The 15,905-nt window shown below is 52.5% G+C and overlaps 1 protein-coding gene across 1 annotated transcript; it reads left to right on the forward strand.

Annotated features, from left to right (window-relative positions):
- Window positions 1-3,449: 3,449 nt before the first annotated feature.
- Window positions 3,450-6,010, forward strand: AQP6 (aquaporin 6; the record flags this gene model as incomplete). Its single annotated transcript, XM_079714202.1, has 4 exons — window positions 3,450-3,842; window positions 4,635-4,793; window positions 5,054-5,134; window positions 5,798-6,010. 4 exons carry the CDS (start codon window positions 3,450-3,452, stop codon window positions 6,008-6,010), a joined length of 846 nt encoding a protein of 281 aa, XP_079570328.1.
- Window positions 6,011-15,905: the final 9,895 nt, after the last annotated feature.

A 15,905-nucleotide genomic window follows, 5' to 3' on the forward strand; every position in this document is an offset into this window, starting at 1 on the left:
ACTTTCTTGTCTTATCAAAGGTTCTCAACAGACAGGCATTACTGCTGTTTGGTGCCTGTGTACAGGTGCAGAAACTGAGGCTAGATAAGATGTAGGGACTGGCAGGTGTCTGTCCCCAGGCCCTGTATGACCCTGTCTGAGGAGAGGGAAGGAGATAGATGCCCGTGAGATTCCCTGGGACAACCAGGGAATTCCCCCCACCCTCACCCCCCAACCCCAGGGCCAGAGAGGAATGTCACTCACACTACATTCCTTCAATCTTGAGCATTTCTTGAAAGACTCCTTCATGCCAGGCAAGCCTGGGAGTCTGCACTGGAACAGTGGAGGCACAAGGAAGTCAAAGCTAGAAGTAGCCACTGGCTTTACCCAAGCCCAGCTTCTCAACAAAGCTTGCCCTGACTCTCCTGGAGGCGAAAATTAGGGCAGGCTTCATAGAGGAATTGAACTTGAGCAAAGTCTTGAAAGAGAAACAAAGAGGAAAGGCATTCCAAACCCATGGTCTCTCCACTACTCCGTGATTACCCAGGCACATTATAAAGAAGCAGCCTGGAGAGGGAGAAGTGAAAATCGTAGATGAATGGGAATGGCCAAGAGAGGGCCGCCAAGAACACAAGGAGGGGCCCCCTGACACAGACACAGGAGGAGGGCTGCCTCTTCTTCAAGGCCAAAGGGAAGCTGATGAGGGCATGGGGCAGCAGCAGGTGAGTTTGCGGCTGGGGGGAGGGTGGGGTGGAGGCATGGGAAGAAGTCTTGCCAGCTGGTTTCACTTTCTAGGTAGGACAGGAGGCAAGTAGATCTGCTGGAGGAAAGCCAGAGCAAGGTAGGGTACTTGAAGAGAGTATGGAAGGTTTGAAGTAGGGCTTAGAAGAATGGGGAGAGAGCCGCCTGGCGACGGTGTGGTGTAAGGATTGCTGAGCAGAGCTGTGACCCCTACTGAGGCCAGAGACCATGGACTTGTCATGGCGGCGGTCTGCACGGCTGGGCGAGTTTCTCCAGCAGCGCTCAGCAGGGCAGATGGGGGCAGAGGGGTGTGGAGAAGAGTGAGGATGGAGGGACACGGTTGGGGGGGGGGCGGGGTGCAGAGAACAGGGAGCTGGGACAGAGGGCACTGAGGTGAGATGCCAGGGGATCTGGCTGGAGAAGGTAGAGTCAAGCCAGGATGGCTGGATGAACAGAAAGGGGCTGGGGGAGACATTGGGGGAGGAATGTGACCGGGACTGAAATGGGGGAGGGTGGATGGACAGAGCCTGTGGTCAGAGTTGGGATGTTTCACTTGAAGACTTCAGAAGACCCAGTCCCAGGTGAGGACAGGTATAAAGCTATAAGGAGAGCCAGCTGAAATGAAGCAGACATGAAAGTCACCTGCCTCCAGGAGGCCAAGAAGCTTTTATTCACTCATTCATTCATTCAACAAATATTTATTGAGGACCTTACTGCAGCAGTGAGCAAATCCCTGTGCAAGACTTTACATGTAGGAGTGAACAAAACTTGGTTCCTGCCCCCTCACCCAGGAAAGGGGGAGGTGACATCAAAGCTGAGCCTTAGGAAAAGGACTCACCCAAGCAAAGGACGTGGGATGGGCTTTCCAGGGAGAGGAGAGAGCATCCCCCAAGGGGAGAGCAGCATGGAGTGTTCTAGAACCATTGGCCATTTGGTGAGGCCAGAGGGTAAAGGACAAGGCAAAAAGTGGGGAGAGGTGAGGTGGGAGGCGCAGGATCCCAGAGGACCTTGTAGGCCAGGCACGGAGCTCACAGAGGGGACAGGAGGCTTTAAGGTGATTTTAGCAGGGAGCAGCAGGACCCGATTTGCATTTTCGAGAGATCACTCAGGCTGCAGTGTCGGTAGTTGATTGGAGTGGAGCAAGGGAGGAGACAGAGAGAATGGTTAAAGGCTGCAGGGCAGCAGGGCTGGCAAGAAGAGGGCACAGTCAAGAAATATTTAGGATTCAGTATCAGTAGGACTTGCTGCCTTTGCTGGATGGGGGCGAGAAGGTGAGGTCAAGGATGCCTCCCAGGTGCCACCAACTGAGCTGGGGACAACGGGAGGAGTGCTTTTGGGGTCACAGGGAGAGATGAGGATCTCGTTGTGAGGTGGCATTTGGGGAGCCTGAGGACACCAGGGGACAACCACTGGGCAGGGGGATATGGTGGGGGGTGAGGTCAGAGCACCCAGATGTGGTGAACAGGTGAACAGTGTACTATTTTTTTCTTTTTGGCGGTACGCGGGCCTCTCACTGCTGTGGCCTCTCCCATTGCGGAGCACAGGCTCCAGACACGCAGGCTCAGCGGCCATGGCTCACAGGCCCAGCCGCTCCACAGCATGTGGGATCTTCCCGGACCAGGGCATGAACCCGCGTCCCCTGCCTCGGCAGGCGGACTCTCAACTACTGCGCCACCATGGAAGCCCAAGAATGTACTATTTTAACATCTCGGCGGGTTCTTCTTAGGGAAGGAACAGTTTTATTTGAGAAAATACCTTGGTATATTGCTGGGGGTTAAAGGGCAGAGCCTAGGGCATGGGTAACCTTAGGGCCAGCATAGCCACCAAAATGGTAAGCTACGCTGTGGCATGAGAGGGATTGTTTTGGCCCCTGAGAAGGAGGAGAGCAGAGAAGTAAGGGGAAGGGCTGAGTTGGGGGAGGGGAGGCAGAAAGAGGCAGAAGTGGGTGAAGGGCCAGCGGAAACTGCTGGCTGGCGGGCAGCAGAGGTGCCCATTGCCACGGTGTCACTGATCAGCTGTGGAATAAACACCCCCTCCATCTGCCCCCCTGCACCCACACAGGCCCACGTCCTCAGTAAAGCTGACTCCGTTCACATCAGCTTTCAGTGAGTGGGGTTCTAGGTGGGAATGGAGGACAGAGCTTCATTCACATCTGGGTTTATGGGGCCTAGAATAGCATGAGCCCACTTGGAGGCCGAGCCTGCAGGCAAAGGGGGCCGGGAGAACAGGTGCTGCGGAGAGTGCACAGGGCCCTCTGAAGCAGGCCTTGGACCTGGGGATCTGAGTGATCTTGCTCCGTCTAAGCTGACACCAGGGGTGGGAGCGCCCTGGAATCCCATGGCCCGCGCTACTCTGGCACCTGCGGCCCCCAAGGCTGGGCGTCTGCCCGCAGCAGAGTTAGGCCTGTCCAGCTTGGAAAACTCCTGGGAGGTTCCAGCTCAGTGCCCGGGGAGGGCCCCCCTCCTCCAGCCGTCAGGTGAGCTTCGGGTGGAGCGGGCATGTGAGAGCCACCCGTCATGCCACCCCTACTCCCACCCACCCAGACGCACATAACCCTGTCAGCCCGCCCCCTGCCAGTCTGACCACACAGTCCTCAGGGCAGCAGCACTGTGGAAGAGCTGCAGGCCGGGGCCGGAGCAGCCCGGAGACAGGAGACCAGAGGAGGCAGAGGAGATCAGAGGGAAGAGAAACAGAGGCCCCAGGAGCAAAGGCACCAGGACCCGGATGCAATGGAGTCAGGCAGGCGCAGCTTGGCCAAGATGCTGGTGTGCCGGCTCTGGACGACCATCAGCAAGGCTCTGTTTGCCGAGTTCCTGGCCACGGGGCTGTACGTGTTCTTTGGCGTGGGCTCGGCTCTGAGATGGCCCTTGGCGCTTCCCTCTATTCTGCAGATTGCCATCACCTTCAACCTGGCCACGGCTGTGATCGTGCAGATCACCTGGAAGGCTAGTGGGGCCCACGTCAACCCTGCTGTGACGCTGGCCTTCCTCGTGGGCTCCCAAATCTCCCTGCCCCGTGCTGTGGCCTACGTGGCTGCCCAGCTGGCAGGGGCCACAGCGGGGGCCGCTCTGCTTTACGGGGTCACGCCCGGGGACATCCGAGAGACCTTTGGGGTCAACGTGGTAGGTGCAGGGAGGGGGAGGGGGCAGGTCCATACAGGTGGAAAGGGGGGAGGGCCAGGCTGGAGGAGAGGGGACAGGGAGGTAACAGAGCATGTGCTCCACACCTGCTCTGGGCTGGGACCTGGGACCCAGGGGAATGACTGTGGCCTTAGTGCAGGGAGAGCAGGAATGGGATTGTGGTGCAAGGCACAGGGGGAGCAGGAAGAAGCCACGCTAAGGGACAGGAGTCGGAAAAGGACCAGGCATTTAAGGGTGGGGGTAGGTGGGGAGAGGTGGAGCTGTGGGTAGCAGCAGGGGACCCTGCACGCACTTCACCTCCCCGGGCCCACCCCACGTCCCCCACTCCTCTGTTGTCCCATGTCCCTCCCTCCCCGGCACCCCGAGGCCTGTCTCACTCCCCCAGATTCCTCTAAACATCTGTGTTCCACTTACTTCCCTGAGTCCCCACCTTCCACTCCTACCCACAGCCCCTCCCAGGCAGCTTGCAGACGTGCATCGTGCATCTTAGCTTCCCCAGCCTTCCTGCTCCCACCAGTCCTGAGCCCCCACCTCCCCCGAACCACTGGCCCCAACCGAGCCGTGTAGTGGGAGGGGCGCCACTCGCTTCTGCAGGGGGCAAGTGTCTGGGGCTCACCTGAACCCCACCACACAGCTCTCCTCAGCCCATTAGCTCCTTAAGTCCTGGGACTGGCGGTGGCGAGGCCTCTCACCCCTTACAGTGAGGAAATGAGGCCCAAGGGGTCAGCAACCCCAGGCAGAGCCCGCTGGCTCTAGTGTAACCCCCTTGCACAGGTCCGGAGCAGCGTCTCCACGGGCCAGGCGGTGGCAGTGGAGCTAGTCCTGACCCTGCAGCTTGTGCTCTGCGTTTTTGCTTCCACCGACAGCAGACAGACTACTGGCTCCCCAGCTGCCACGATTGGAGCCTCTGTGGCAGTGGGCCACCTCTTTGGGGTAAGGGGCAAAGGGGACACTGGGCCCATGTACCCACTGGTCCCTCCCTGGGGAGGCTGCAGGGGCCCTGAAGGCGAGGAAGTGTCCTTCCCTGAGCCCTCGTGTCTTGGGGCCAAGGCTGTGCCCCGCACTCCAGGCCCCGGATAGGGTGCTGCAGAGGCCAAGTCTGGGGCTGGGACTCTGAGCCATGGTGGAGGGCACTGTCCCCTCCCAGGCCTGCCTTCAGCCTCCTCACGCCCTGACCTGCACTCACTCCCCAGATCTACTTCACCGGCTGCTCCATGAACCCAGCCCGCTCCTTTGGTTCTGCTGTCATCGTCGGGAAGTTCGCAGTCCACTGGGTGAGACCCTCTGCTGGCAGCCAGGGGAAGGGAGAGGGCTCCAGTGGCAATAGGGACTTTCACCAGCAGGAGGACCACAGACACTTGGGGAGACAAGTCCCCCTGCCACAGACTATCTTGACCCCCAGTGGAGGTTTCCCGAAGCTCAGAAGACCGGGGCCAGTATCCTTTCTTTCCAGCTTCAAAAAGTCCGAGGTACCCAGTGGACTGGCAAGAAATGAGCCAGGGCAGGAGCTGCAGCCTTGGCCCAGGCCTCAAGTCCTGGCTGTTTCCTTATTCACTCCTTCCAGCTGGACCAATTTCCAAACTTGGATAAAGAAAAAGACAAACAGAAATAGACACACACACACACACACACACACACTCACACACACCAGCAGGGACAGGAACAGCACTAGCCAGGGTTCTGGGCTGGAATGGGGAAGGCGAGAAGAGAGAGGCAGGGGTGCCGGGGAGCCTGGCCCAGCCCCGTGGGAGGCAAGGTCCCTTCACCTGTGGGGACTCCGAGTGAGAGGTCAGGACTTGTGCTTCTCAAATTTGCCACCTCGTGGATGGCTCCAGGGTTCCTGGGAGACCAAGTCAACACTGGGAAGCAGGTGGGGTCCCAAAACCACCCATGGTCCTGACGGCTCACGAGCAGGGTACCCACTTCTGCCTCCTCAGATCTTCTGGGTGGGACCTCTGACGGGGGCTGTCCTGGCTTCGCTGATCTACAACTTTATCCTGTTCCCTGACACCAAGACCCTGGCCCAGCGACTTGCCATCCTCACAGGCACTGCGGCGGTGGAGGAGGTAGAAGGGGTGGAGCCCCAGAAGAAAGAATCCCAGTCCAGTTCAGAGGACACTGAAATGGAGAATGTGTGTCAGGTGGCATAGAACCTGGGCCCTGCCCTCAACCTTCTGAAAAGAGCCCTGAAAGCGGGCAGCATGCTTTGTGTAACCAGACTTCAGGCTTTCCTGGGGGGCGGGGGGCTTGCGAGGTGGGGTAGGGAGGCTTGGCCTCTTGTCCTAACAGGGTGGGCGGGGGATCCCTGGCATTACATTTCTAGATGGAATCTGGGAAGCAAATCTGCTCAGTTTCCTCCTCCTACCTCTCTCTGAATGGGACAGAGCAGAGCGAGGCAGGGGGAATTCATGGTTGCTCTCCCCGTCTCTCATCTGTCTGGACCCCAGTGGGGGTCCTGGGCTTCCAGGTCCCCATGTCTTGGAGAAAAGGGAATTTGAGCCCAGACAGACACTCTGCTTAGAGACTGAGGGCTATGGGGGCCTCTGGGAATCCCAACTTCTCACCCCACCCTTGGGGAGGAGGGGCCAGACTTCCCAAAAGAATCAGGCCCTAGGACAGCCTCTGCACTCCTCAGAGGGATGTCTCTGCTCTTGGATGAGGACGGGGGCTGTGGCTCCCCCCTCAGACGGGGGGCTTCCTGAGGCCAGAGATTGCCCTCCCAATAGATCTTCCTTCCTTTCTCCTCCAAATGCTCAGCAGAGAGCCCCTCCCTTGGGAAGAGCTGACACAGAGAGGAACCTTTTCTCCGGCCAGCAGAGGGGCATGATATAGGCAAAGGAGGTTCAGGCCGGACAGGCCTTTCTCCCCAGGTGCTCTCCTGCCTTCCACTCCACAGCCCCATTCACAAGAGTAATGCTGAGAGGGGAAATGTCCTATCCCAGCACTCGGTCCCTGACCTGGGCCTGAAGAAGCCATCTCCAGCCTCATTCTCAGCCCTGCCAGGATCCCTAAAAAGCTGTTGAATACGTCCCAAGGATGGTAGGAACTCAGGAATGACCCAGGAAACCAAGATTTGCAATTCAGTGCCTCTGAAGTATTATCTGAGTCTCACCTTGTTTGTTAATATTTACAAGCTGCGGTAAATCTACTCTGCCTGTGATTTGGGGTCCTGTCTGGATCTCAGCTTCCTCAGCTGTAAAATCTCCCCCAGAGATTGATGTTAAAACAAACAAGAGGTTGGAAAACGTTTTTGGAGGTTAAAATGCTAGAAAAACAAACCCAATAAATGATGATTATTTTTGCTGTTACTGTAATTATTGGGCTTGAATACAATTGCTGTTGGTAATAGGAGGAAGGAAGCAAGAAGGGAGAGGGAGATGACTGAGAGGGAAGGAAAAGAGAGCAGGCTTTTCTCTTCATCTGCTTTACTTACCAAGGGCTCTGCCTTCTTCTCTCCTGGGCCTACTGACCTGGGAGCTCTGTGAGTGTGTGTGTGGGGTGACTGGGGGAACAGGAGTCAGGCTGGGGAGGGACCCTGGAATGAAGAGACAAGCCAATAAGTCAGTTCTTCTCATCTCTATCGTGCCCGTCACTATGGTACCCTGCGATAGAGCAGCCAAATGCACAAAAAAGACAGGTCCTTTTCCACAATGTCTCCCAAGGGGCTGGAGATAGGGGAGGGGCTGCCAAAGTCTCCCAAGGACAGGGCCCAGCCTGTGATAGTGCAGTGGCTGAGTCCTAAATGCTCGTGGCCACAGCAGCCGTGTTCTGTAATATCATCAGTGCAGAGTACTACTCACATCTCTCCAAGCTGGGCCCCACTCATCCATCTTCATGATCTCTCAGAGCCCAGGGCTTCCCGTGCCCTTTTATGAGCAGGGACAGCTGGGCACGCGTGCGCACGCGCGTGTGTGTGTGTGTGTGTGTGATTGACTTGCTAAAGGTCACCCAGCTCGGTACCACAGCCCCCCAAGGTCTCCCCAGCTCCCAGCTTAGAATTTTCCAGAATAGAGCTCCAGGGGGGCTTAGACAAACTGCAGCCAGAGGAAGGAAGGAAGCAGGAACTAGGAGGTTGAAGGGGGCAGGTGGGTGGAGCTCCCGCAGTAGGCTCTTAAGCTCCTAGACAAATCATCTCCACATCCCTAGAGCCAAGCACGCAGTGGGTGCTCAATAAGTTTGATGAATGAATGAATGAACGAATGAGGCTGGGCGGCTGGGGAGGGGAGGTGGTAGTTGGTCAAGAGAACTCAGGAGTCACAGCTCTAAATGAGCCAAGATGACAGAAGCTGAGAAGCCTATGCTCGCAGGTCAGGGGAGCTGGGAAGAGGGTGCACAGCCACACTTGAGCCCCCGCCCCTACACCAGAGGAGACTGGGCAACCTCTGTCCCAGGGACTTCCGGGACAAGAGGGTAAGGGTGATTGCCTGAAGAGAAAGCTGGGGGCGATTTTCACAAATAGTTCTTTAAAGCTGTTTCCTGTCATAACAGACTAGATAGAGCAAGAGGAGACAAGCTTCATGAGAGGTGAGGAATTAGGTTAGAATCTGAAGAGTATCCAAAGTTAGACACAGGAATGAGTAACCAAAGGTTAGCTTCTCCTTCTCTGGAGCCTTTTAATAGGACAGCCGGCCATCTGCTTGGATGTGGGAAGGGTTGGCCTTCGGGAGTGGGGGGCCGATCTCAGCGGTGCCAGCCAGGGGCTTCGCTTCACAGGCACAACCCCTGAGCCTGGATGGGGGGCGGGAGCCTGGGGAGGGCAGAGACCCAACCAGGCAGACCCTTGGTGTGCGCTCCCTTCCTCCCTTTTGTCAGGGGAAGTTTTTAATTAATGGTGTGTAATCTGATCTGGCCCTTCTCCCCGTTGAGCGCTGCCTTCAATCAGCGGAGCCATCTGCAATTGCAATTCATAATTCTCCCGAAAGGGAGGGGGTCCCGGGGCGGGCGCCTTGGTGATTAATACAATTAGCCTTTTATGTTGATGATTGTCTTAGCAGGAGCAGATGATGGGAGCACAGAGCCATGGCTGTCGCATCCCCATTGGCTGGCAGGAAGCCCCTCTCCGCTCCCCCCGCGCCCCCGCCACTGCCTCCTCCGGGTGTAAAGAGGACAGGTCTAATCTGGGACCACGCTGCACAGTGGAGGCGGCTCCACGGAGGGGCCAGGCTCCGGGACACATTCGGGCTCCATGGACTGAGAGAAGAGGAGCACGACGACGATCCGGAGACTTTCACTTTCCACAGAAAATCACTTTGACCTGAAGGAATTCTGTGCACCAAGGTTTTTTTAAAAAAAGACCACGTAAAGATAGAATAGGGGTTGAGAGGGTAGAAAGAGTTTACATACAGGCTCAGGCACTTACAGCTGCATGAACTTAAGCAAGTCACTTCAGGATCCTGAGCCTCACTTTCCTCATCTGGAAAACAGGGTCTGTTCATAAGCGTCTGGAAGAACCTCATGGGGCGCGTGTGTTCAGCGCTGCGCCTGACACACAGCTCTCGATCAGTGGTGGTTTTCACCATCATCATGGTAGATTGCCATGCCCTCTGCCAATGAGCTCAGCTGTTTCTCCTGCAGTTTTTAACACGGCCAGGCTGTTACTAAAGAAGGGATCACTTCCTCCCCATACCCTAGGCTTAGCTTGAGTAAAGGAGAGAGACAGAAGGAGGGACGGAGGGAGGGGAGAAGTCAGGGCTAATCAAGATGAAGCATCCGGCCAAGGGGTCACCACTTGGGCAGCTGGGGCAGGGGGTCTGCATAGACACGTAATCACTTCTCAGGGGGGAGCAGCTACACTGAGGAGCAGTCACATATTTAGTAAAAGCTGCAGAGGGGAGGCACAGTAAGTGAAGGGGGTTATGAAAGTGGGGAGCCCAAAGACTCTAATTAATAGGCTGCAGTTAATGGGCAGAAAAGGGGAGGATGAAAATTTTTCAGAGCTCTAAGTCAGATAAAGGGGCAGTTTTTCTCAGAGCTGGGGGTGGAGGAGGCCAGAGACAGAGGCAGGGACCAATAACTCCCCCTGCACCCCCGTGGGCAGATGGAACAAGGCCCAGCCAGGCCAGGGCCCAGCCCCGGGTCAGAGGAGAGACCAGGACAGCAATCTAGGACAGTGTCCGGTTATGGAGCACCAGCCTAGAGGTGCTTCCCCAGCCCCGATTATGTTTCCGGGCCTCTCGAGCCGCCCGGTTCATGCTGAGACCCCACTTTCATGTCATCACCTCTGAGGCTCTCTGAAGCCTCCAGCTCTTCCCTCCTCTGAGTTCCCACAGCACTCTGCACCCACCTCCGTCCTGGCACTGAACACATCACTTCATAGTTATTTGAACACCTCTCTCTACCCAAGCAGGAAGACTTTCTTAAGCAAAATTGTATTTTTAATCTCATCTCCAGGCAACAGGTTCCTTAACTTGGCCATCTGTCCCCTTTTTTGTTGGTGCCCTACCATGGCCTTCCAGTTTCTAGTGAGGAAAGACCTCTGGTATTCTGGATTTGGTGAGCCAAAGGTTTGCACAGATTATCTAACACCTCTGTGTTAAAGAACCCTGAATGTTTCAGTACTATACTGTGATTTCAGAACTCCACCAGAAGGTGCTATTATTTTGGTCATAGCCTCACTGATTCATAATGGCTTCTTTTGCCACTTCCTCAATTCAGGGGTCACACGTGAGGGCTCTGGGGGTCGTGACTGGGACAGATTTTGATCCTCTCCCACAAATTACTCCTCTGCTTCTTCATGCCAAGCGTCCTGGGGTTGAGCCTCGCTTTTCCTACACTGTAGCTTCCCTCAGACCTGGGTAAACTCCCCATTTTAATCTTTCTCTGATCACAGCTAAGTAGCAGCTTCCCTCACCTCCACATCTGGTCTAGCCAACAGCCTATCTCCCAAGAACAGCTAACATTTCCAACCCAAATAATGTTGATAATAAGATGCACCGCTATTGTACAAGCCACTAAGAAAGAAAAGCACTGCATTATATGCCACTGATTATAAGTCATCTCAATACTCAGATATTAAACTGTATTTTTAAGTGCATTTTACAATCAAGGAAATGATCATTTCTCCTTCAAATCTTGGCTCTTTAAGTCAGATTTGGGAATGGAAGGCCCAAGGGGGGACCACATTGGAGGTTCTCGTCTTCTTCCTTTAAAGGGGATGGACACCATTGCCCTTGTATGCTCTCAACTCCTCTGCGCATCCGTTACTATTCCAGTTTTTGAATACCCAGGCTGCCCCTCACGCGACCATCTCCTCTCCTTCAGCGCCAGGGAGTCCACTGAAGAGAACCCCACTTTTCTCACAGAGGCAAAACAAAGCACAAACCCTGCCAAAGCCGGGACTGCCATTTTTTATATCATCACCTAGCACTCCAACACCATTTATCCAACCACTTCCCACCCTACCGGGTTACCTTCCCCTGAGCCTCCAGGCCAGTGCCCTGAGACGATGCTGAGATTAGTTATTTCCTCCTAATCGGGCTAAGACAGCACCGTTAAGCTGCTGACTGCAGGCAGTTCCCATTAAAGCAAAGCAGCTGGAAAGGGCTTAGCCCTTTAATGCCAGCAGCTGTATCTCCACAGTGCGGCTGCTCTGTGAAGGGCTGGACTCTGTCCAGAAGCATCAGGCATTTAGCCCCAGTCGATGTATATTAACCTAGGAGGAGAGAGCAGCCAGCTCCCTGGGAGGAGGGGAGGTGGCTCAGTTAAGCACCTCCACCCACAGGCTTTGCTTTCCAATAAGGAGGAAAAATCCCAGCCCCTTTGTAGTGTTCACTCTACTAAAATCTGGACCAACGGTATCATCTCACAGGCAGAAAGAGTTTTCTCTGTAGCAAGAACGACTCCATTTTTAAAACTCACCTAAGGACAGATCCACTTGTCCGTTCTGACAAGACTTTAGGCCACTAACCACACACTCATTCTCCTTTGAACTGATTTTTTTCTCTGAGGTCTCAAGTATTGTTTGGATCCCAGGTGTGTATACACAACAGATAGGCTTCCTCTTCTCAGAGAGCACTGGGCCCTGGGGTTGAAGAGGGAGAAAGCTGAACAGCCCTCAGAAAGCCCTGGCACAGAGCGGGCTGCTGAAGAGAGATCACTTGAAGACTTCTTACTCAAAGCCAGATGATGAACATGAGACGGGGTGAGAGCTAATGCCACTCAGGGGGAAAGCCAATAAGCTAATCCGCTGACACGTCTCTAAAAACAGGCTGATGGCTTTCGCTCAGAGATTTGCCTGTTCTTGGCTCGAAGCTTCGGAGCACACAAAATGCTCACGGGTGGTCTGAAAACAGACTCCCACCAGGAGCAACCTTAAGCTCCTCCTCCGCCAGCTCATCCTCCACCTTCCACACAGAGCTCAGCCCCAGACCACCGAGCCCAGGTCCTCCATCCTACCAGACAACAAGCCAACGTTAAGACATTCTCCTATCCCAATGCTTTTCCCAGCAGCCTGGGCCTTCCTGCTCTTTCTGGGTCATCTGTTGAGAGCACATAGGCACATCCACATACAGCCCTGCGTGGAATTATTTACACACCTAATAATGTATTAACAGGCCCCACGAAGCTGGGGAAGTCTGAAGTAGCAAGCGCCACAGCTGACCTCCAGAGCAGGAGCCTAATCTCCAGGTTCTAATCCCAACTAAACTATAGTTTATGAGAATTTGAGCCAAATGACCTCTCTGAATTTTTCGTCAATTGGGATCATATCACCTATCCCGCCCACCACTTATGGGTGTGCCAAGGTCACATAAGATGATAAATGGAAGCAACCAGTATACTGTAAATCGCCATATTATATTTTCTAGAGGCTTTGTGGGGAATCAGTTCTTAATTCCATCTTCACTGATGACCAGAGAAGATATTATTAACTGGCAAGTGCTTTATGAGAAGTCTAAATATCCATTTACATGTGTCTAAGCCTTAGACACAGATGGTGTCCAGCCATGTGAGATGCGAGAGTAATGCTGTATAAAAACAGTGCAACTAAATGGAGCCTGGCAAGTTACAGAGGGAGAAGGTATACAAGAGGAAAAAATTCTTGCTTCCAACTCTGTGTCCCTGAAAAGTGGCCTCCTTTCCCATCCCACACGACTGCAGAGGACAAGGCTCCCACACACTGCAAGGTTATTCTTGGTGACGTCAAGCTGTCTTCAGCCTGACTTCGTGAACAGAAACCATCAACAAATACAGACTCTGAAAACGAGAGTCTAATAAATTACACGAGTTAAGGACCTCTTGGCCTGGGACCTTCACTTATTTACAAAATATACCAGCTACAGGGAGCAGATTTTTTTAAATTACTAAATTCTTAGGTTAAGTGGCCACTCTCCAAAGCCCGTTTATACTAAAAGCATGATGACTAACATGCCCTGACTCTGCACGCTTAAAAGCTTTTCGCACCAGTGGCTGAAGCCTGAGTCACAACTGAGATTACCATCAAAGCACATTGATCGAGAACCTACTGTGTGAGCTGTGCCAACTTGAACACTGAACTCTGTGCCTGCCACCCTTGCTTCTCAGAGCTGGACGCCACAGCAGCTCCCTTCCCCGCTCCTGCTGAGAATCTAAGAAAAGGTGATGCATGATTAAGCAAACTGGTCAGTATTCCAGGCACAGCAGTTGGTCTCCCAAATGCTTTCCAATAGGAAACCATATACTATATGTATATGCATGTGTGTACGTCTGTCTACCTACCTGAAGCATGAGGTGGGCAGAGAAGCCCTATAAAACAAAAACAGCAAGCCTGGGATCTCTGCTCACTGCACTCACGCAGCACTCCTTGTCACTTCGTGCTGCCTGATAACTTAAGCATGAATTTAGGAACTCAAGACCCCTTTTCAATGCCACAGCGTCAGTTCACAGCCAAAAATGACTTTTTTCCCCACGGTAAATCAACTGAGCATCCTTATAGTCCTCTGATGGAAATGCATGATGCCTTCTTGCCCTCTATTTCTGCAAGCAAAGAATTTACCTTCTTAAGAAGAAAATCGTTAAATACCAATAATAAACACAAATTGTTGCTGCTAAATCAAACCATGTAATGCTTGCCCAGTTAAATAAGCATCAAACTTAGGAGACTTACATAGATTGATGGAGGTGAATGGATTTAAAGATGTGAATATTCCAGCTATTAGCAAGTGGGGTAATAAAGCTAAACTGCATTAAAGACAGAGTAACAGGCAGCATCAGACATGGTTAGGAGCAGGAGGTGGGGTGACACCCACTCCAAAGCCCCTTCCATAGATCTCACATCAAGGGAGCACAATTTAATTAAGAAAGCCCTCGAAATTCAAGCTGTTCCACATGAAGTACTGTTAAAGAAGCTGAAGGTTGGTACATATTTCCCTCTGCCAATATCAGAATTATTTTCACGGCTAAGGTCTCTTGGCCTAGCCCAAAAACTGAGCAACTGGCTGCCAACACTTGACACACAGGACCATTTCCTTTTTCGTTAATGGGCCATCAGTTCCTGCATAGCGTCATCTTGCCTTCACTCACATTATACAATCCATTTACTTCCTCTACATTAGTGACTTAAAATGCACCTTGGGGAGATACCACAGAACAGCAAATATGGAGCCAGGTCAACACTAGGCTTGCAGAGACATAGAAAGGAGATGGCACCTAGGACAAAGTTAAAAAAAACAACAAAATGTTAACAGGCCTGTGTGTGTGTGTGTAAAAGGGGGTAAGGGGAGACGGGACCCATCTTCTGTCAATTTGCTGAGGCAGATGGGCCCTGCTGCGAGAGCTGCCACCTCCTGGGAAAAAAGCCAGTAGGTTGCCTCCTCTCCCCTCTATTAAGCCTGCCACTGTTTACATTCAATCTCAGATACATTCTGTTCACCAGCTTCAGAGTTCCAAGTGCAGGTGCCCTCAGTTAATCATCCCAGCTCACTCCAGAGTCACTTCCAGCAGTGAGGGATGTTCCAGGCAGTGAGCCAGACAGAATCGTTTGGGTTGTTGCTGTTGATGTTGTTTTTCTGCACCATTCTGGTCCCTAAAGACTTGTTTAAGAAGTTTGTGTTTTGTTTCAAGTCGTTTCTTCAAACAAGAGGGTAAGAGTCAGGAAAAATCTAGGACTTCAATTTGGACAATGAAAGAGACTGAAACAAAGAAACAAACTCCTGGTGGTGGTGAAGTTGGGAGAAGGTGGTGATGGGGGAGGGGAGAAATGAATGATAGACTCATGACACTTTGAGGAAAAATATTTCCTAAAAAAAAGGAATTTAAGGTTACCTTCCAGGGCAAGAAAACCAACCTCACATTCATTTTGAAAAAACTATTTACTTTTTTCCAAATATTATTCCAAATACATGTTTTACAGGCCACTATGGGTCAGAAACATTCTATAAAAGAAAGCATTTTGATAGACATTGGAAATAATTTTAATAGAAGAAAAAGCTCATATTTATCTAGATGTAGCTATGTTACACAGGAAGATTTCAGTATCCAAAGTGCAAAGACAAAATGACTGTGGCTTTTCTTGCCACTCAAAATACTGACAATCCTCCCTTATAGCCTACTCTTAATTGTTAGTTGAGGGCCAAACAGATGGTACACTGACTTTTAGAAGCCAGGCTTCTAAATGGACAAGGGGGTGGGGGGTGTCAAGCATCAGAATGAATTCATCTTAAGAACAAACTGGCTTTGACCCCAACCAAACCCGAAGTCCAGCCAGAGGCCCATTAGAAATAAATATAAATTGTAGTATCACTTTTACAAGGTTGTGCCACTTAACACTATTAAACCTTATTAATCCAAATTAAAGCTAAGCACACTCTCATTATTAGTTCAGTCCTCACCATACCCCATTTCTATGAAGGCTCCATGTTATAGCTCAGTTCATAATGGGGGAAGGGGAATTTCCAAGTTCTCGAAGGAGCCATTCTAAATCTTCTGTCAAAACCTTTCTTTACCCTGCCCTCCCACTCCCCACCCTGAGACAGGTCAATCTTACCAAAGAGGTAGGGCTTCTACCACTGTCTCATGGAAATTATACCAGAGAAAGGTCATTACATGAGAGAATTTGGCTTTAAGTCAAAG

The sequence above is a fragment of the Hyperoodon ampullatus genome (assembly GCF_949752795.1).
Source record: "Hyperoodon ampullatus genome assembly, chromosome: 11".
In the NCBI taxonomy this organism is placed as follows: Eukaryota; Metazoa; Chordata; class Mammalia; order Artiodactyla; family Ziphiidae; genus Hyperoodon; species Hyperoodon ampullatus.